At 42.3% G+C, this 21976-nt stretch overlaps 2 protein-coding genes across 5 annotated transcripts; one reads left to right on the forward strand and one right to left on the reverse strand.

Annotated features, from left to right (window-relative positions):
• Nucleotides 1–4: 4 nt before the first annotated feature.
• Nucleotides 5–11559, forward strand: LOC123990693 (protein-L-isoaspartate(D-aspartate) O-methyltransferase). Of its 3 annotated transcripts, none has more exons than XM_046291445.1 (8): nucleotides 5–379; nucleotides 3731–3835; nucleotides 3940–3971; nucleotides 4130–4234; nucleotides 4387–4507; nucleotides 5355–5440; nucleotides 8594–8763; nucleotides 10066–11559. In XM_046291445.1, the coding sequence occupies exons 1-8, from the start codon at nucleotides 325–327 to the stop codon at nucleotides 10076–10078; spliced, it is 687 nt and encodes a 228-aa protein (XP_046147401.1). In that variant the 5' UTR covers nucleotides 5–324; the 3' UTR covers nucleotides 10079–11559. The 3 variants fall into 3 exon arrangements, with proteins under 3 accessions (XP_046147401.1, XP_046147402.1, XP_046147403.1); XM_046291446.1 differs by having other exon boundaries at nucleotides 103–379; nucleotides 10215–11559; XM_046291447.1 differs by having other exon boundaries at nucleotides 106–379; nucleotides 8594–8816.
• Nucleotides 11442–21695, reverse strand: LOC123990691 (low-density lipoprotein receptor-related protein 11-like). 2 transcript variants are annotated; one of them, XM_046291442.1, is made up of 8 exons: nucleotides 20855–21695; nucleotides 20427–20584; nucleotides 17838–17979; nucleotides 14774–15019; nucleotides 13791–13961; nucleotides 13605–13664; nucleotides 13389–13526; nucleotides 11442–12801 (listed from the first exon to the last, which is right to left on the reverse strand). In XM_046291442.1, the coding sequence occupies exons 1-8, from the start codon at nucleotides 21471–21473 to the stop codon at nucleotides 12647–12649; spliced, it is 1689 nt and encodes a 562-aa protein (XP_046147398.1). In that variant the 5' UTR covers nucleotides 21474–21695; the 3' UTR covers nucleotides 11442–12646. The 2 variants fall into 2 exon arrangements, with proteins under 2 accessions (XP_046147398.1, XP_046147399.1); XM_046291443.1 differs by lacking the exon at nucleotides 13605–13664.
• Between the last annotated feature and the right edge of the window lie 281 nt (nucleotides 21696–21976).

Genomic DNA, 21976 nt, shown 5'->3' on the forward strand with positions numbered 1-21976 from the left:
GTTAAACGCCTTGTAAACACGTCACTAATTCATTAATGAGTTAAGTTCTCGCGCCCCTCTAGTGGGTGAACGTGGAAGATAGCTACATGCTCCGGCAATCATATCTGAGTGGTCCAAAAAATATTTTAAATATCGTATTTTTTAACTAATATGTCAACACAATTTATTCAGGGACTAACCGTGTGGAAAAAGCTGCAAACTGCGAATTATGTCGCGTGACGTTTCCCCTCCATCTTTTTAGGAGGCTGTCAGTTTCGTAGGCAAAGGAGTTGGCGCAGGCGCGGCACTGACAGAGGCTCTACCTGCTCCGCAGTGTGTGTAATAATGGCCTGGAAATCAGGAGGAGTCAGCCACGCAGAGCTTGTAAACAACCTTCGCAGTAAGTTTACTCATTATATAAAGTGGATAATTAAGCATTTTGGTTTAGAGATCTAATGGGGAAAGAATCATTGCTGCTTTCTCCAAAGCATGGTGGCAACGGTCGGGCTAGGCTAGAAATGGGAGGCTACTAAAGTTTTTACCGCGTTTAGCTAGCCGTTGGGACTCCACACTGTTTCCATCAGTTACCACAGCCAATGTGTTCCTCTGAAGTCACGCTACAGTAATATGAGGCGGGTGTTAGCAAATCTGCACCTGCACAGTTTACTAGTTAATAATTGCGTGTTAACAGTAGCTAGTGGCTTCATTTAATTCAAGGCAGTCGTATTTATAGAGCTTCCGATATTTTATATGCCACCAATGCAATAATGTACATGATTGTTTTCCCCAACCTCTTTTGGCTTGGTAGTAGCTAACGCTAGTTACCTACCTACAACAGCAGTGTTGCGGAACCAAAAACGAAACAGCTAATTTGCTAGCTAGCCAGTTCATGGGATATGTATGGCATATGTGGAGAAATGTGAATTCTGAAACCGTTTATTAGTGAACTAGCCTACTAACTACATGCATGGGAAGTTCGACTGTGTATATATATCTATGTTTTTACAACAGCAGCGAAGATAGACAGTAAGTGTAGTAGTTTGCGAACAAGCTAGGATATGCCATTCCTTGGGAGAGAGGCATGATCACACACCCTGTTGTTATTACAACCGACTACTACTACTGGTCACACTCGGCACTCCTAGGTAGTTGTGCAATATTTCATTCAATTTGTAGTCACACCTGACACACCACTGTGGTAGTTAGTCTTGCTGTGAACCAGCTAACATTTGTTTTTCGAATGTCTGTCTGTTTTCTTGTGTGTGTGCCATACAGTAAGGAAGTGGATTAGCTGATTGAAAGTTAGCTGATTTAGATTAAAATCTAATAGATAAGAACATATTGCTCAAATTCACCCATTTACTAGGAAGATAATTTTTGTTAAAAAACGAGAAAGATCTCCTGAAGACTTGGTGCAGAGAGCAGCTGGTTGGCTTGCCTATATTAGTGTCCAGCATGATTTGGCAAGCATATCTAGTTGGCTATATTTACACAGTCAGTGTCCAGCAAAGCACTGCAGCAGACACTTTGGTACTAGGGCTGGTCTGAGCGTTTTGCCAAAATCCCTTTGGGTGAACATGCACCTTATTGTTCCTTGTTTATATTTGTGATATTGTATAGACATAAAAGGGGACAAATTTCATGTTGAGAACAACATGCACAACACTGCATCCAGGGATACTTAAACATGGGGTAAAATGTGATGCTGAAGTGGTGGAATATTTTATTCCCAAAAGCTGAGTTCTGGGTAAATTTTTAGCAACACCCATCCTCCCCTGTTATGTGCATGCTGACCCATTTAGGTCTACTCACCAGCTGCAAACCTTAAGTTAGCCTAAGCCGGATTTAAACGGGTCAAACTCACGATGCATGCTAATTCCTGACTTTAGTGTTCTTTGTATCCTCCAGGGTTTCTCTGAGCTAAACAATGATTTTCACACACCATGAGTTCAGAACATGACGTTTTTGTAAGAGTTGGTCTTTCAAGTGAATAAAAAGAACATGACATTAACCTACTAGCCGATTGTGTGCATATACAGTGCATTCGGAATGTATTCAGACCCCTTCACCTTTTCCACATTTTGTTACGTTATAGCCTTATTCTAAAAATGATTGTTTTTCCCTCTCAATCGACACACAATACCCCATAATGACAAAGCAAAAAACAGGTTTAGACATTTTTGTAAATTTATAAAACTGATATCACATTTCATAATTATTCAAGACCCTTTAATCAGTACTTTGTTGAAGCACCTTTGGCAGTCATTACAGCCTCGAGTCTTCTTGGGTATGTTGCTTCAAGCTCGGAACACCTGTATTTGGTTAGTTTCAACCCATTTTTCTCTGCAGGTCCTCTCAGGCTCGGTCAGGCTGGATGGAGAGCGTCGCTGCACATTGCTATTTTAATGTCTCTCCAAAGATGTTTGATCGGGTTCAAGTCCGGGCTCTGGCTGGGCCACTCAAGGACATTTGGAGGCTTGCTGTCTTGGCTATGTGCTCAGGGTCGTTGTCCTGTTGGAAGGTGAGCCTTCACCCCAGTCTGTCCTGAGCGTGCTGAAGCAGGTTTTCATCAAGGATTGCTCAGTACTTTGCTTTGTTCATCTTTCCCTCGATCCTGACTAGTGTCCCCGTCCCTGCCTTGAAAAACATATCCACAGCATGATGTTGACACCACCATGCGTCACCATAGGTATGGTGCCAGGTTTCCTCCAGATGTGACGCTTGGCATTTAGGCCAAAGACTACAATCTTTGTTTCATCAGATCAGAGAATCGTGCTTTTTACTGAGGAGTGGCTTCCGTCTGGCCACTCTACCATAAAGGCCTGATTGGTGGAGTGCTGCAGAGTTTCTCCCATCTCCACAGAGGAGCTCTGTCAGTGACCATCGGGTTCTTGGCCACTTCCCTGACCAAGGCCCTTCTCCCCGGATTGCCTAGTTTGGCTGGGTCAGCCAGCTCTAGGAAGAGTCTTGTTGGTTTCAGACTTCTTCCATTTAAGAATGATGGGGGCCACTGTGTTCCTGGGGACCTTCAATGCTGCAGAAATGTTTTGGTACCTTTCCCAAGATCTGTGCCTTAACACAATCCTATGGACAATTCCTTTGACCTCAAAGGCTTGGTTTTTGTCTGACATGCGATGTCAACTGTGGGACCTTATATACACAGTTGTGTGCATTTCCAAATCATGTACAATCAATTAAATTTACTACAGGTGGACTCCAATTAAGTTGTAGAAACATCTCAAGGATGATCAATGGAAACAGGATGCACCTGAGCTCAATTTTGAGTTTCATAGCAAAGGGCCTCAATAGTTATGTAAATAAGGTATTTCTGTCTTTTTTTTACACATTTTCCATCATTTCTACAAACCAGTTTTTGCTTTGTCATTATGTGTGTAGATTGATGAGGGGGAAAATGAATGTAATCCATTTTTAGAATAAGGTTGTAACATAACAAAATGTGCAAAAAGTTAAGGGGACAGAATTTTTACTTGTTCATCTAAAACTGTTGGGAATGCAGGTGTAAAGTATCCTTGTGACCACTGAGCAATATAGTGGTACGGTTGGGGTCTGGGGGAGTATTAATGAGAGCAGCAGCACCGGCTGTCGCGGGCACTTCCTAGTGTTGGCACCAGTTGTCAGTGGAGCCTCCTGTGGGGGGATTAGTCTACTCTGAAGGCACTGCAGTGTTTGTGAATCTGTGACTCTCCATTGTTCACTGTGGAGAATCACCACTGTTTTCCTGTGTCCTCAGAAAATGGGATCATCAAGTCAGACAAGGTCTATGAAGTAATGTTGGCCACAGACCGAGGCCATTTCTCCAGAAGCAACCCCTACATGGACTCCCCACAGTCAATAGGTGTCCTTATTTCTTGTAGTACAATAAAGTAGTGTAGTGCAAATTCAATAACCCAGCCATTGATGAATGTTAGAAACTAACTATCCCTCACTTTGCATCCAAAGGCTATCAAGCAACCATCAGTGCGCCACACATGGTAGGTCTAGCTTTTACTTTTAATATTTGTTTAAATTGTTGCGTATTAAACATTGATCGTCTTGCTCTTATCATTTATACCAACTGAGCAATACCCAGAGGTTTACAAGTACAGTGCTGACAGGTGGTGATGCAGTTGTATGTTGATCTCTCCCCCAGCACGCCTATGCGTTGGAGCTACTGCATGATCAGCTGTATGATGGGGCCAAAGCTCTGGATGTTGGGTCTGGCAGTGGAATCCTATCTGCATGCTTTGCACGAATGGTGAGCTACACATGATGGGTAAACGCATAACATATTAGGTCATATATTCTGGTGGGAGAGTTGGTAAATTGTCCATTTCAGGTTTTGGGGATATTTTGGCTTCTGTGTAATGTTCGATGGCACAGACCTTCCTAATTTATTGTATTTAACAGGTAGGTCCCAAAGGCAAGGTGATAGGAATCGACCACATCAAGGAACTGGTAGATGATTCTATTAACAATGTAAAGAAAGATGACCCCAGCTTGATAACATCTGGTCGAGTCAAACTAATAGGTAAGTCCCAAAAGCAACAAAGCAAGATGGGAATTTTTCTCTCTAATTTGGTGACTTGTATTGTTGGGTTATTAAAATGTATTGTACAAATGTGTCAGTTAAATATAAAATAATCACTAGTGAAAGCCTACACACCCCTTTGTATAGTCTTCACATTTTGCTGCCTTATTCTAAAAAGAGATTCTATTTGATATTTGTCCTTCTGATCTACACCACCTACTCCACATTTTTTCAAAGTGAAAAAGGTTCCAAATTAATACAAAATGAAGATGTATTGATTGCATATGCTTCCACACCCTATAGTTAACACCTTGCACAACTCTTAGGGCAACATATATCCATTGTTTTTGTCAAAAACATCAGTAAATTTGGTTGAGAATCATTGGTGGACAGCATTATTCAAACCTTCTCTGACTTAAATCTACTTTAAAATGTAGACTTCCACTAGACACTGTATAAGCTTAAAACAGGGTTGGCGATGCACTGACTGTAAAATAAGGAATGTTTCAAAGGAGTCTAATGAATATTGGTCATTCCTTGGGAGAGCAACACAAAGCAGCTTAATTGATGTGGGTGCAGCATTCTGCTGAATTATTGAAAGGAGAGTGTCTGCTTTCGCCTGCCCTGCAGTCAACCAGCGTGCCCTGCAGTCAATGAGTGTGCCCTGCAGTCAAACAGCATTAGCCTCATAGGCCAGAGACGAGGCCGAGCCGTCATCTCACAGCTCCGCTGTGTGCCCTGGCATTTTGCTTCTCAGTGTGCGGCCTGATTGGCAGCTATAATGTTGGCACTGCGGGGTGGCTGGCAGCATGTGAGTGACAGCTGGTGACTGTTTGTTGTGTTCCAGTGGGAGACGGGCGGATGGGCCATCCAGAGGAGGCGCCTTATGATGCCATCCACGTGGGCGCGGCAGCACCCAACGTGCCACAAGCAGTAAGTTCCCAAAACACAGAAAAACACAATTGAAGGAATCAAAGGGGTCCCGGCTAATAGAAGCCACATCACCTAAATCCCCCATCCTTAGGAATGCTGTGTTCAGAATAGAGATCAACAACAGCACTGACTAACTCTGTTAGATGAAACATGTCAATTTGTGATTGTGGGCTTTGGTCGGTCGGTCTCAGGGAATGTTGGTGTGCTCTATACTGTGCTATTTTGTCAAACAGTCCCCTGATCTATTCAGTTGTAGCTACTCAGGCTAGACGTTGCATGTTAAAGAGCGACTGAGTGGAAAACCAACTTTTCTGTTTCAAAACGGTGGTATCGATATGAGTCGGAAAAACACTTCTGTCAAAATTTACTACAATGTGTAAATACCATAAAACTTACATTAAATGCAGTCTCAAATAGCTGCCTGTCCCTTTTTAATAGCCGGGCAACAGGACGCATTACAGAAAAAATATTTCAAATCAACGCCTGGTCTAAATCAATTGTTTACAAGATTACCATGAATTGTTTACGAGGTTTAATGTTTGATTTGTTGCATTAAATAAAAAAATATGGCTATCATCCCTTTTTATAGCCAGTAAGAAACTGCTTGCCATTGGCTAAGAACTGCTATCTAACTGGCACGCACAAAAACAGTTAACACATTTTGAGAGTAGAACCCTAGAAATTGGCAGATCACCCTCTAGTGGTGAAAATAAGAACTACTGAAAAGGCAATTTTATGGAGGCATACTAACCCAAAAGAAACGTGACACTGTGTGTAAATGATAACACATTAGTGCAGGAAATGAAGAAATTGATTCCAATGCTGGAAGGAAACTATTAACTGTGTAAAAAAGCTCTAGACACTAAGGAAATAGATGCCTGGCTCAGTGATTTAAGCAATTAAACGCTCTGCCTATTAATTGACGTTTTACGGTAGGATCATTTTTGTCATAAAGTTAGTCTCGTCTAAAACTGATATTTGCGAGATGATAAGGGTATGATCCACCTTATTACCATTCCCTGATCCACCTCTACGCAGACGACACCATTCAGTATTCTTCTGGCCCTTCCTTGGACACTGTGCTAACTAACCTCCAAACGAGCTTCAATGCCATACAACACTCCTTCCGTGGCCTCCAACTGCTCTTAAATGCTAGTAAAACCAAATGCATGCTTTTCAACCGTTCGTTGCCCGCACCCGCCCGCCCGACTAACATCATCACCCCGGACGGTTCCGATCTAGAATATGTGGACAACTATAAATCCCTAGGTGTCTGGCTAGACTGTCAACTCTCCTTCCAGACTCATATTAAACATCTCCAATCAAAAATCAAATATAGAATCGGCTTTCTATTTCGCAACAAAGCCTCCTTCACTCACGCCGCCAAACTTACCCTAGTAAAACTGACTATTCTACCGATCCTCGACTTCGGCGACATCATCTACAAAATAGCTTCCAAGACTCTACTCAGCAAACTGGATACAGTCTATCACAGTGCCATTTTTCCCCAATAATTGTTTAGACAGATTATTTTACTTATAATTCACTGTATCACAATTCCAGTGGGTGAGAAGTTTACATACACTAAGTTGACCGTGTCTTGAAACAGCTTGGAAAATTCCAGAAAATAATGTCATGGCTTTAGAAGCTTCTGATAGGCTAATTGACATCATTTGAGTCAATTGGAGGTGTACCTGTGAATGTATTTCAAGGCCTACCCTCAAACTCAGTGCCTCTTTGCTTGACATCATGGGAAAATCAAAAGAAATCAGGCAAGACACCAGAAAAAAAATTGTAGACCTCCACAAGTCTGGTTCATCCTTGGGAGCAATTTCCAATCGCCTGAAGGCATGTTCATCTGTACAAACAATAGTATGCGAGTTTAAACACCATGGGACCACGCAGCCGTCATACCGCTCAGGAAGGAGACTCATTCTGTCTCCTAGAGATGAATGTACTTTGTTGCGAAAAGTGCAAATTAATCCCAGAACAACAGCAAAGGACCTTTTGAAGATGCTGGAGGAAACCGGTACAAAAGTATCTATTGTCACAGAAAAACGAGTCCTATATTGACATAACCTGAAAGGCTGCTCAGCAAGGAAGAAGCCACTGCTCCAAAACCGCCATAAAAAAGCCAGACTATGGTTTGCAGCTGCACATGGGGACAAAAATGGTACTTTTTGGAGAAATGTCCTCTGGTCTGATGAAACAAAAATAGAACTGTTTGGCAATAATGACCATCATTATGTTTGGAGGAAAAAGGGGGAGGCTTGCAAGCCGAAGAACACCATCCTAACCGTGAAGCACAGGGGTGGCAGCATCATGTTGTGGGGGTGCTTTGTGCAGGAGGGACTGGTGCACTTCACAAAATAGATGCCATCATGAGGTTGGAGAATTGTGGATATATTGAAACAATATCTCAAGACATCAGTCAGGAAGTTAAAGCTAGGTTGCAAATGGGTCTTCCAAATGGACAATGACCCCAAGCATACTTCCAAAGTTGTGGCAAAATGGACTAAGGACAGCAAAGTCAAGGTATTGTAGTGGCATCACAAAGCCCTGAGATATATATATATATAACATTTTGTGGGCAGAACTGAAAAAGTGTCTGTGAGCAAGGAGGCCTACAAACCTAACTCGGTTACATCAGGTCTGTCAGGAGGAATGGGCAAAAATCCACCCAACTTATTGTGGGAAGCTTGTGGAAGGCCAACTGAAACGTTTCACGCAAGTTAAACAATTTAAAGGCAATGCTACCAAATAGTAATTGTATGTAAACTTCTGACCCACTGGGAATGTGATGAAAGAAATAATTCTCCCAACTAATATTCTGACATTTCATGTTCTTAAAATAAAGTGGTAATCCTAACTGACCTAAAACAGGGACTTTTTACTAGGATTAAATGTCAGGAATTGTGAAACTGCATTTCAATTTATTTGGCTACGGTGTATGTTAACTTCCGACTTCAACTGTAAATCTCGTTCTCAGTAAGTCGGGATGGAAATCGGGGCTAAATCAGTAATTTCAGCCGCCCTTTAATGTGAACAGCATGTCTGAGAAGACTATTCTGATGGGGTGGGAAATTTGAAATGTTTTGCCTTGGAGGGTATCTTATTCTGACCCAGTGAGTGTCCTTAAATCTCCTCTCCCAGCTCCTGGACCAGCTGAAGCCAGGCGGCAGGCTGATTCTACCCGTGGGGCCGGCTGGAGGGAACCAGATGCTGGAGCAGTACGACAAGCTGGAGGATGGCAGCACCAAGATGAAGCCCCTGATGGGGGTGATTTACGTGCCTTTAACAGACAAAGAGAAGCAGTGGTCCAGGTGGAAGTGACTTCCTACTCTCTCTCCTTCACACAGTGGGCAACAGTGAAATGGTGTGGCCTGGAGTAGATCATGGGGCTGAGTTTCCTGCTTGTCATCATTATTTGATTCTTCCATATTATGGCAACTGGCTGCACATTTTTGTTTTGTTTTAATCCAATAAACCAGTATGCTATTAAAGCTGTTCAGCTAAGCACGTGTGGTGTGAAACAAACCATGTCTGGATACTTTGGAATTATATCAATGGATTCTCTGAGTTGAAATCTCATGTAACTACTGTTTGATGGTTGGTATTTGGCTATGATACTTCTTGCTTGAGAGCATGTCAATTGTATCATCCTTGTTCTTGAGGGGAAGTGACATTTAGCCTCATTGTAGGGAAGAGGTGGGTAAGTTGAGTCACCCTTGTTTCCAAATATTTAGGACAGGTCATAATTTCATGGAGTCTGACGGAAGAAACCACATGGAAAAAGTGGTAAGCAAGTTAGGTCCCCAAAAAAGACTAATGCCTTTGTTAGGGGTGTCATGATGCTTGTATCTAAACCAGTGTAGATAATAAAAACATCTACACATCAGATGGGGTCTATATAAGCTACAATATGAGAATCTAAACAGCATGAAAGTCAATTCTTGTAGCTGTGTGGGCTAATATAGTCAAAATGTTTTCTTTGGGGAAAATTGAGCAGATTGAAGTGTTTACTTCCCAGGTTTAATGCAAGGCATTATCACTAAGATATGAGGTAGAATATAATCCTGTGTTAAAATATGCTTAATTATTAAAAGACAACAAAGCAATTGTGTTGAATTGTGTTTGGGAAATAGAGACAGGTTTTTTAAAAGGTAGTGGTAATATTTTATTTAGTACAGAATTAACCCCATACCTATGGTAAGTTGTGCTAAAAGAACAAGCAATGTTTTCAGAACTCTTTTGTTTCCATAAATGCTGATTATTTCCAGGGAAACTTCATCCTGAAATATATGTAGATATATATCTTTTGTTAGAAAGAATACTATATTCCCCTTGACAGAGTGATGCTGAATGTAAAAAATGGTTCAACTTACCCCACTCTCCACTACTGCATAATATACTAGTTCTTCATTGGTTAAATCTGAAGAGATGGAGAAATCAAATAACCATAGGGACATTTGCATTTTGCACATGGTGTGGGGCATTCTATAACAGTTTGTGCATGGAAGTGTCTAACTCTAACCTACAGTTGCATGACAAGAGGGAGGATATGATTTGACATAGTGTATTTCCTCTTTATGTCCATCTCTTAATGTTTTGCCTCTTTCTCACAGGGATGAACTTTGAGGTGACAGACTGTCCATATTCCACATTTCAATGTGAACCTGGAGGAGACTACTTTGGGTTCCAACAACAGCCATTGGATTTCTTTGAAAACAACAAACCATGGTGATTTTGTTTTTTCTCCTTTAACTCTACCTAGAGTATCATGCTGAGGAATAACCCCTGAGGTCGGAATAACGACTGCTGGAGAATGAACAGAAGAATGTGTCGGGGATTGATTAAAATATATATATTGGCCTGCATTTTTTTGGTTGTGAATTTTCCTTTTGATTTGCTGCAAGATTGAGTTTTTGTGGTTACATCTTGATTTGCAAATCAACCATTTCAGCTCCAAACAAAGCTGAGTGTAAAAACTGTTCTGATGAGGAAAGCCTGAGTTGAAGAGATTATTCAGCCACTTACTTTAGAGTGCATCTGAAGATCTGACTAGATATCTGTACTGCTCTGCTAACATATATCAGCGTCGTCGCCTAATAGGAAGTGAATGGGCAATGATGTATTGGGTTATTTAGGTGTCCCTTATTGTAAGTAAGAATAGAAGATGTTTCTTAACAATTCTACATTCATGTGGATGTTATGGGTGATCTTGAACAAATTGTGAATAGTGATGAGTGAGAAGGTTACAGGTACAAAGACACCCCCCCCCCCTAAATTATAACCTCTGTTATTGGTAATGGTGAGAGATTTGCATGTTTTGTTGCAGCCTTTGTAACCTTCTTGCTCATTATTCATGATTTTTCTTAATCATGCTATTATCAGGATTAATTTAGAAGGGTTCAGAAACATCTTCACTACTCACTTTGAAAGAAAATTACATTCTTCATTCAGTTCTATTGGTCAAAACATAACCAAAACAACCTGCAAATGCATCACAGGTTTGTATAGTCACAAGCTTGATGTAGTCAAGCGTTAAGAATTATACTCAACATTTGACTACTTTAATACACTATAAGCCCATTTGTCCAAATACTTATGACTTCTTCAAATGGGGGACAAGATACATAGTGCTTTCCTTTCTAAACTAGTAAAACAAATATGAAAACACCCTAAAATAAACAGTGACATTCTATAATGTTGCCTCATATGAAACATTTGATCTCAAATCCAAAATGCTGAAGTACAGAGCCACATTTAAAATGTTAGTTTCACTGTCCAAATACATATGGGAGTGAGTGTGTATATACACATGTGAACACGTGCACACATTCAGGGCTGTGATTTCCCCCATGATTTATTGTGTGCTGCCTCTGGTGTCCATGACCAGACTGCAAGCTTTACTGATTACCGACACTAAACAAAGCAGAGCCATACATACATATATATTATATATATATATGTGTGTGAGTGTGAAACAAGGTAGCCGGTGCGTTGGCAAAATACATTTTAATGCAAAGTGATTGAATGTCTGTTTAAAAATATTGGATGAGCTATGGCTTTCACAATTTCTGGAATGGCAAAAATGAAAATAAAAATATGCTTATGTTTTTGTGCTATGGAGTGTTTATTGCTACAAGCTGTCTATCTGTTGAAAACGGCTTCTATACTGTCATTTCCTAGCCACTCTAAAAAAAATGTGGTAGAGCAGGAAGAATTTAGTCTGTGTACCAGACTTTTTAGCTAACGTTCCACTTCTTGACACATCTTTGGCAAATGACAGGAGTGGCAAAAGGTGGAATATAATAGCTGAACAGAGATGGAAGAATCCACAATGTATATTCAGATTGCATCTCTTACCAATTTAAAATACTCCCAAGCCTTTGGCACAGAATCACAAAAGACAAATTGATCAAGAGTTAACTTTACTGTCTCACACAAACTGCGTACAGACTTTTGAGATACATCTACACAACATTGAAACTACATAGATGATAAAGAAAAGCAACATACCATATCAGACACATCCTAGAATGCTTGATATGGGCTTTTCTGGAATTACTTGGGGTTATAACAAAATAATAATTTTCAGTAATGATTGGAATTGACAAATTACATATCTCTCTATCCCCATATTTCAAAGTAGTCTGGTAAAAAGTTCAATTCTACGCCAAGCCTAGTAGATATACAGCATCATAGCACAAAAGTGGCAAGAGTATTACATAATGGATAAAGTACCATAATATCTCCATGAAAATATACATCCATGACTGACATTTTGTTGTAATATTAAAATAACATCTTTAAGGGTGAAAGAAAAAGGAAAGCATCTCTTTCCAAACCTAAGTGCAGACAAGCATCAGTTTGTACACTAAGTGAGTGTACAAAAGTGGCAAAAACATGTATTTCCTGTTGAACGCTGTGTTTGATTTAGCTCACCTGGAGTGCTGTGTGGGTAGAGTTTGCACTTTTGGGACCATTCCAAAGAGTGATCGCCACCTACCTCGCACGTGGAGTTATCTAAATCGAGTGCACCTGAAGAAGTCGTACACAGTCGTGATGTAGAAAGTTTGTTCGGTAATCATGAAGACTCCACCTGGCTGACAGTGTTGGGGTTTCCCATATAAATAGAATGAACTGAAGGGACTTGGAACCTCTCATTCTAGTTCTGTGGAGCATTCATCCCTGTCTATGCTGCTACAGGTACATGCCGTTGATGAGGTAATCAGACTCCTCAGTGGTGAGGGGTCGGGCCTTCTTCAGCTTGTGGCGGACCAACCGCAGGCGACAGCCAATCATGAGCAGCAGCAAAGCCGTGATAATCAGGCCTAGAGCCAATGGCAGTATAGCACCTGCATGGGAGAAGAGAGAGAGAGAAAGGCAAGTCACAGACACTGTCATATACAATATGTATTTCTGCATGTGGGGCGGCAGGGTAGCCTAGTGGTTAGAGCACTGGACTAGTAACCGAAAGGTTGCAAGTTCAAATCCCCGAGCTGACAAGGTACAAATCTGTCGTTCTGCCCCTGAACAGGCAGTTAACCCACTGTTCCTAGGCCGTCATTGAAAATAAGAATTTGTTCTTAACTGACTTGCCTAGTAAAATAAAGGTAAAAAAACAAAAAATGTGTAACATAATATTACAGAGTTATAATGAGTTGATAAGGATGAAGAAGAGATCATGGAGCTCTCCCAGAAGCTTCGCTGGTGCTTAAAACCCGCCAATTCAAACAAAGGGATGTAATGGGTTCGGACTCAAGAAGATGTTGCATAAAGGTTCCGTCGTTATTCAATGTTTTAATTATTTCCACTGCATCAGGGATAGCATACAGACGTTTCAGTTTTACAGCCTTCTTCAGTGTGTAGGTAAAATGTTATTTGAATTCAAAACAGCCTTTGTAATAAAGATCAACTGATAAGCAGCAGGTGCTGAACAGACCTGACTCAGGCCCTGGGTGTCCTCCCATTACTGAATGTGGTTTGGATATTGGGAACAAGTCACGCTCTGGTAGTGGTTTGATCTCTGGCATCTTCATGGTCACTTTAGGGGCCTCCGCAGGAAATGTACTGGGTAAGACTGAAACAGGTGAGAGATTGTATTAAGGTCATGAATGATCATGTTCAGGAGTAATTATCACAAGATAATTAAATGTACCTATCTCTGTGTGTTTGGTGGTGGGGGGAGGTGCCGATGTCGTTTGCTTTTTAGCGGGACCTGAATCATTTTGTTTCCATTATTCATTTGCATAATTCTATTCCTATATTTTATACACCTCATACAATATGTAATGATGATGCACATCAGAATCCAGATAATTGTTCAAAAATGTACTCTCTGTACCTGTTCTTTTTATACATTCATTGACGCAGTCTGCCACCTGCAGGAAGTTGTTGTGGTTGCCCCTGCAGCCTCTGTAGATGAAATGCTTGCACTCTTCAGCCACAGGGTCATAGAACCAGCGTGGGAAGATGCCTTTACATGGCCCCACAGCAGGGGGCGCTGCACAGGGCCCTGTTGGGACAGAGAGAGGGAGAGATTTGGTCTGGTGGAACATAGAGAGAGGGAGAGATTTGGTCAGGTGAAACATAGAGAGAGGGAGAGATTTGGTTAGGTAGAACATAGAGAGAGGGAGAGATTTGGTTAGGTAGAACATAGAGAGAGGGAGAGATTTGGTTAGGTAGAACATAGAGAGAGGGAGAGATTTGGTCAGGTGAAACATAGAGAGATGGAGAGATTTGGTTAGGTAGAACATAGAGAGAGGGAGGGAGAGATTTTGGCAGATGGTCTCTGAAAAGTCTGTGATAAGGTAAAATGAGAAGTACCTTGCCTCATCTGTCTCAGGCTAGCCTAACCCAGGGATCAGAGGACAGAGGAGTGCTTTGCTGCACCGCTCAGGGGGTACATGGGAATGAAGGACCCCTGTCAGGCTCACTCCTGTCCCAGCCCTTCATGTCTCACAGTGCCCCTGTAGCCTGCATTCTGCTTTGCCCCAAAGTTTCCAGATCAGCTTTGTGTGTTTGGTGGTGGGGGAGGCTCAATGGCTGCCTGCAGGGGAGAATCTGCTTCTCTCTACACTTACTATCACACAATGGCCTTCCTCTCTCCGCTAGCACAGACAACACTCTGGCCAACCAGAATGATGTGCAGACATGCCAAATGGATTTAATTCCTTCACAGCTGTAGTTCATGTTAACCATTACAGGCTTGTGTTTAAATCTGTTTATATGGTGTTTTGATGTGCATGGAATTGCCTACTGGGTTATAGCTAGATAGGTAGTAACTACACAATAGCTAGCTAGATAATAGCTACACAATGACAGCACCTTGACGGACGGGGCTCTCCTGTTCACTGTGACTTGGCAGTGGTAGGACTAGGGGCACTGCCTTGCTCCAGTCACCAGACTGTGGAGTCTGTGGGGCTTGTGGTGGAGTTGGTCTGGCCTCCTCCATGGTCTTCCTGGGTCCACCCTGGGCCATGGAGTGGTCCTCAGTCTCCTCTGGCTGGGCCACAGGCTTGTGTGGGCTGGGTAGACCTGCAGGGTGGGTCATTGACTTCCTGTTCCCATCAACTGTAGAGAGGACAGGGTAGGGTCATCTTGGGCTCTCAGACACAGTATTAACACACATTCACCTGCTCATCATTAATTTATTGCAGCCCTCTTTGCTCTGATATTCCAGACTGTACAGCATCCATACAAATCCATCCTAGTAAACTCAAGTCTCAAACTACACTCCATCTTAGTACGATCCAGTTGAAAACTACAATCCAACCTAGTACACGCAAGTCCACACAGGAAACCTACAGCCCTCTATTTTATTATTATTTGTATTATTATATTACAATATGATCAACGTATCATTTATGTAGCCCTTTACACTGGTATCCATATATACGGGTTGAAAATGGCAGATTTAGGCACTAATAAGAGCTTAAATTGGAACGCAGTGGCTGTACGGGAACATGGGTTTTGACTGACAGCTGCTGTGTGGGTTTAGAGTGACAGATGTTCTGAACTTGAACACCTCTCGCGACAAGTTATCCACATCCCTCCCGGTAGTAGGGCAACTTTGTTTTGGTCTGAGGGAAATGCTGTAAATTAAGATGACTCCATGTATTTTGAAAGATGAGATGTTGAGGATCATAATAAATATGCTTTGATGTCATACAAGCCAGACCGACCACCCTTGAATCAATATATGCTCTTCACATCTCCAAATCATAAAAGTCATGTCATATACAGTGTCAACGTTTATGATCACTATGTTTGATGTACAGTTACAAGATGACATGTCGTCATACTGGGTTGTTCTGAACAGAATGAGCCTGTTTGTTTATTGTGAAGAAGATTTGCCGCGGAACACGCACCTGAATGCACGCACCTGAATACACGCACCTGAATGCACGCACCTGAATGCACGCACCTGAATACACGCACCTGAATACACGCACCTGAATGCACGCACCTGAATGCACGCACCTGAATGCACGCACCTGAATACACGCACCTGAATGCACGCACCTGAATGCACGCACCTGAATGCACGCACCTGAATGCACGCACCTGAATACACGCACCTGAATGCACGCACCTGAATGCACGCACCTGAATGCACGCACCTGAATGCACGCATGACTCCGTTCTATGTGCACCAAAATTATGATCTGTTTCTCTGAATTGCCCTGTGAAAGCCTAACACTGTAAGATTGTATTGTATAACTTAGCTAGTCATGTTGACAATAGAACAAGCTTTAAAATCATGCCCATCTGACCCAAATTGCAATTTATAATGGAAAGTTTGGGGGAATTGCGTAAACAATCATGTGATGGTGGAGGATGCAGGGTTGTGCTCCAAACGAAGCAACTACAAATGTGCTTGCTCTCGTTCCTCAACGGCACAGCTAGGAGAGCTCAAAAAAAGTACATTATAGTTGAAAATTCTTCTTTGAGTCATAAAATGCATTGAAATAACTTAGGAACTGTGCACACTGTGGAGAGGCCACATAGAGACACCAGTTTGTCCTCTCACTCAAACCCTTGTCATTTTTTGGTCTTATATTGCACCTATCCCACATTTTCCAGGAACTGTCTTATCATCTTACTGAATGTATCCAGAAGATTTCATTACCAACAAATGTGGAAAAAAGTACAGTAAATGTAAAATGCGCACTTGCGTCATGTGAACTGTTGTGTCCTCACCTTTGGTCTAATAACTTCCCCATAATCTCCAAACTATTCCCTTTCTATTGCTACCATGGTTATGCATATGCTTTTCATATTTATTCTTTCAGAAACATTTCAATTTATCCCTATCCATGTAGGCCAATTCCCAGGGTTAACCTTTATTTTTACAGTGAAGTGAACCATTTCCAGGATCTCCTGCCTCCCTGTGGCTATCCGTGTGAGGAAGACAGACTGAGTGACTCACAGCTCTGGCAGAAATCCTCGTCAGAGCGTTCTGGACAATTCTGCTTCCCGTCATGGTATGACAGTCCTCAGGTATACTTGAAAGCCTTCCTATGGTTGCTTTGTTAAAGTGCTGTTCTGTGTATTCAATAGGTCACCCATCTTATGTTTGTTGGAATTTGGGAAAAATACAGAAAAAAATTGATAATAATAGTACATTGTACCCATTACGTTCCTGTAACATCTGTCTTTGAGGATATTCATGGTTTATATATAGGCCTTGTGACAGTGATCTACAGCTCCAGACAAGTTTTAATAGCTCATTTCCTGCAATTCTACACATTGTGTCATGTCTTGTGTGTGTTCTGTGTGATATTTCGTTGACTCAAACATTACAACAAAATGGGCTAAAAAACCTAGCTGAAAAATGTCAGCTGACATGGGCTAGTTGATATGGACATTTCTAACAAGTTGAAATAGGTCTCTAATTCGAAATTGCACCTTGTGCTGTCTACTATTACAACTTTCAAGAGTAAGTTGAACGCCAGACTGAGTTTCTTATCTCATCCATATGTGCATATCTCATCCGTGGCCCCTCAATGCAGTGAATAGATTACAATTACTCCCTGCCTGCTCATATGGATATGGCCATATCAGGCAGCCAGACATTTGACTAGGGGAGCACTGCTCAATTCGTTTGAGCACTAAATAGCAGGCTCACTTTCATTATCCAATGGATTCAATCCATGGAGGCAAGGATTTAATTGCAGTGCAAAGTTCATTGTCTGTAATGCATTCGTACTCATTACAGGCAACAGGATCACAGAAAAGCACAACTCAATTTTACCACAACAACAAAACATTGCTATTGATGTTAGCCAGAAATGAGGCGAGATCCACGAATGAATGATAGAGGAACATGAGGAGGCACATCTGGCTGGTGATATCTTTCAGTCAGAGAGGAGATTGAAGTGTTTGTCACCTTCAGCTTGGTGTTCTGGAGCCAGCACTGTCACAGTGACATTGTCTGAGCTCTTCTGTCCCGCGGTGTCTGTGACAGTCATCTGGAAGGTAAAGGAACCCTCCTGTAGACCACTGATTTTCAGTAACCCTGGCTGGGTCACCTACAGAGGTAAAGGGATCAAATGTTAGACAGAAAGCAATCTACTGGAAACATTGGGCTGGTTTCATGGACCCATGTCATAAGGACACAACGCATTTATCGGAGCCAAGTTTGTTAAGAGAGTCATGTTTCTGACGAGTTTTCCACAATAACTAAAAACTCACATCACTTCTCAGCCCACAATAGGGCTCTTGTCCCTGGGTCAGGTTGGGAAATAATAACCTCTTATCTGCATATATGCAGCAGTGTATTATGGATCTCTGGCTGCACCATGCAAACATCCATGTTGACTAACTACTAACTACCCATGACTAACTAAACACATCAGGTTAGTTGCTAACTGTGTGTGTTCTAAATTAGACCTGTTTTATAGCCTAGCCTACACCTCGGTTTTCTATTGCAAACACAGCATCCATACTCTATACCTCAAGTGTATGGCTCACTTTATAACAAAGAGACAGCCGTGATTCTCAGACCTACCATGTCAGAGCTACCTATAGTGCAACATTATGATGTTCAAGATTACAACTCTGAGGAGAAAGTTTTTCTTCGAAACTATGTTTTCCCATCTTTTAAGATGAAGATGAAGATCACTTTATTGGCCAATTGCACACAAGGTCCAACCGAAATGTGACTTCTGCTTTATCCTAAGCCCTCAGAAGTACACGTCTTCTTTGGTGTCATGGCTTTGGCACATTTGTTTGTGCATGTCGCCATCTACTGAGCGGGAGTGTGTGGTCGATCTCGTTACATTTTGTGATACAAAAATGAAAAGGGGAAAAATTGCACCAACAAACCCCTTACACCTATATATCACTATTTCGTTTTTAAAAAATTAAACAAAAAAACCTACCCATTCCACTACTCATTCAACACACCTTGTAACTTCTGCAGTAATACTTGTACACCCAAGTCTTTGCAGCTGCCACCACATCATCTATTCTCTGTGATTTACATTCCATTTCTGAAATACAGTTGATAACCATGGCAATGAATGCTAAGAAGCCATACCACTCTGTATCAGCTTAGGCCTACTACTCACCCTTTTCCCATAATCCTCTACTCTCTTCACTGCCTCAGTATGCGACACCTTCTGTTCTACTCTGACACTGGCAACCTCAACTTGTCTCTCTCACACCAGGCATTTCTGATCCCCAGCAACATTGGCACACACTGTTTTTTCCACCAATACTACATATTACTTTGTCCCATACCCTCCCATTGCATACTGCTCACATCTCGGAATCTCCCTCCTACACACCACTGCTACATGACCATAAGCTTGGCGTCTGAAATACATTACTGGGTTCGGCATAAATGCTATCAATGGATAACTGACATATACTAACATGGCTTTCTCAGGTAAAGGCTCTGCTTCAAAACCCAAAAGGACAGACAGTGTCTTCTCAGTTCCACCACACTCGCCACCGGGTCTGCGTCGCACCAAACAGCGGGCATCACACACAGGGAATATTCCATTTCAGTAACTCCACCTCAACACTTAACGCCACCCCAGTAACCACTCCGTTCAAAGGCGCCCCCTGCTCTGGAGAGCAAAGCAAGTCACAGGTCTTGTCACGAGGCGTGTGACACGAAGTGCCCGCTCCCTCTAGGCGGAAGAAAGACTTTCAATCATCACAAGTCTACTTCAAGCTACCTTCACCGATTTAACAGTAGCCAATTTGTTTTCTACCCAGCCTGAGACTTATGGGTCAGCCAAAAGGTAAGGGATCAACTTTCCCACAAAATCTCGCTCCTACTGGGCCAGAATCATCCTTTGCATGACCATCGACACGAGTCCCAGACTCAGAGTTCTTCACACCTGCCACCACAGATATTCATCCTCATTTCGTCAGGTTGAATTACGGAGCCATCAGCAGAGTACGGTTTGTTGTACTTGGCGCCATTCTTCCTCAACACACATCTTCCCTCCACTCAGCTCTTCTCCTTCTTCCTCGCTGTCCATAACCACGTCTTATCTGCTCACCACGCTCATGCCGCACATTCATCCACTGTATTGTTTGCAGAACATGCACTGATGGCATTTCTACAAAACCTAACTTCTGTTTGTTAGCCCAATTTATTAGTCTGGCCTCTCCATGCTCACAAAACGTGCCACAATCGTCAGACAGGTCTCCTCCTCGTCATCCATCTTCAGACAGGACACACATACATACCGGCATACCGGTTGGAGAGGAGGTTACCAGCAACTGGTCGCCTGTGGAGCTGTTGTTGTTGGGGGTTAAGTGCCTTGCTCAAGGGCACACTGGCAGGCAATGGCATCTAGGATTTGAAACCAGCAACCCTCCAGTTGCCAGCTCACTTGCCGGCAATTTTTTCGGGCAGACCCGGGCCACGCTCCGGCTGCTGGATAGCCTCTAAATTACATTTTTAACCAATGACACCTGCTTCATTGTTTTCAGTGCACTCTTCAGTGTTAGTGTTTACCTTCATGTTGATGGCCGGTTCACCCTTCACCAGGGCCCATTCGTAGCGGGTGACCCCATGGTCGGCAACACTGTCCCGGCCATCCAGTACCGCACAGTCAGTGGGCAGCTGGATAACTACATCCTGGCCGGCATTACTGCGGGGCGGCTCGTCCATGTCTGAAAACAGCCCAGTCAGAACCAACCTTGTCAAACACACCTGGACTCACTCAGATTAAATCTCATTTTAGAAGCAGGGGGCAATAGCAAATTATTAACCCAAGCCAAATACCAGTCTGATAATTGCTAGTGGTTGTGAGAACAGAATTACCAGCAACCAGTTATGTATTATGAATGTTTTGTCATAAGCAATACACATGCATTTATATTGTATCTTATTGAAAACCTGTGATTTATATTCAATATAATTAACAGCAGACAGAACCTCACCTGGCATTTGAGTGCCATCATCAACTCTAGGGTTTTCCTCAGGTCTCCTAATCAAATTGACCAAATTTTTCACATCTCCATTGCCACTGGAGGAGATGAGGTGTCCTGTTGTATTGTGAGCCCGACTGTAGGTGCTAAACCCTGCCTGTGCTGCGAATGAACAAACGTTTTTATTTCTATAGGTGCAGCTGAACAAATAGCAGCTGAGGCTGTCGTCCGATTGTCTCATGTCCTCCTGGACCACCGCCACCGTGCAGTGAGGGTCTGCACAGCAGGCACGGAGACAGTCTTTCCAACTGTACACCCGGTCAGGAGCCGAGAGGAAGGTGGCTCCCTGCGAAATGGAGGCAGTCGCTCGGATGATGTGCTCCTCTACGGCGTTGAAATCAGCCAGACAGACGTCAACTACCTCTTCCTCCTCCCTGGTATACGTCTGGTCCTGTTGGAGCTGCTTGCGGAATTCCTCTAAGAGCTCCTCCACCCCCGATATTTTAGATTTCAAGTCTAATGTTTGAGAGAACCGGGTTTGAATGCTAGTCACTATACAGAACAGCAGCACACACGTAATGAGTCGATGATGCTCAGCCAAAGCCATTATGTTTACGCAGTTAAATGGCATCCCTCAGAGCTATTTTCACGACGGATGGAGAGGCCCTTATTTCAACACAAAAAAACATAACGCAAAAAGAAAAAGCATCATTGTTTCATATCCAATCATCTCGAACCACAGGTGAGCACCTTTGCTTCTTTAAAAAACATGCGGTGCTAAAGGCCGTTTGTCCGTATCATGATAACACTGCGCAGGGAGCGCACAACATCTGTAGCGCAGGACGTCCACAGCGATTGGAGGCCAAAATAAATCATTGACGTCACAGTGTTCAGTCTCTGCACACCTGTCAGTTTTGCTTTTATGCAACTTCCTATGACAGAGATATGTCTGCAAGAGCAATAAAAATTATATTTACTCACTATTATTTGGCTATTAGACCTGTGCATATTTTGAAATCATAGCACATGATTTTTTTTCAGTTCATTATTTCAGCTGACACTTTATTTCACATTTACATTAAGACACATTTTTGTGTTACACAACAATATGTTATTGCACAAATAAAGTAATAC

Source organism: Oncorhynchus gorbuscha, linkage group LG12 (assembly GCF_021184085.1).
Source record: "Oncorhynchus gorbuscha isolate QuinsamMale2020 ecotype Even-year linkage group LG12, OgorEven_v1.0, whole genome shotgun sequence".
NCBI lineage: Eukaryota > Metazoa > Chordata > Actinopteri > Salmoniformes > Salmonidae > Oncorhynchus > Oncorhynchus gorbuscha.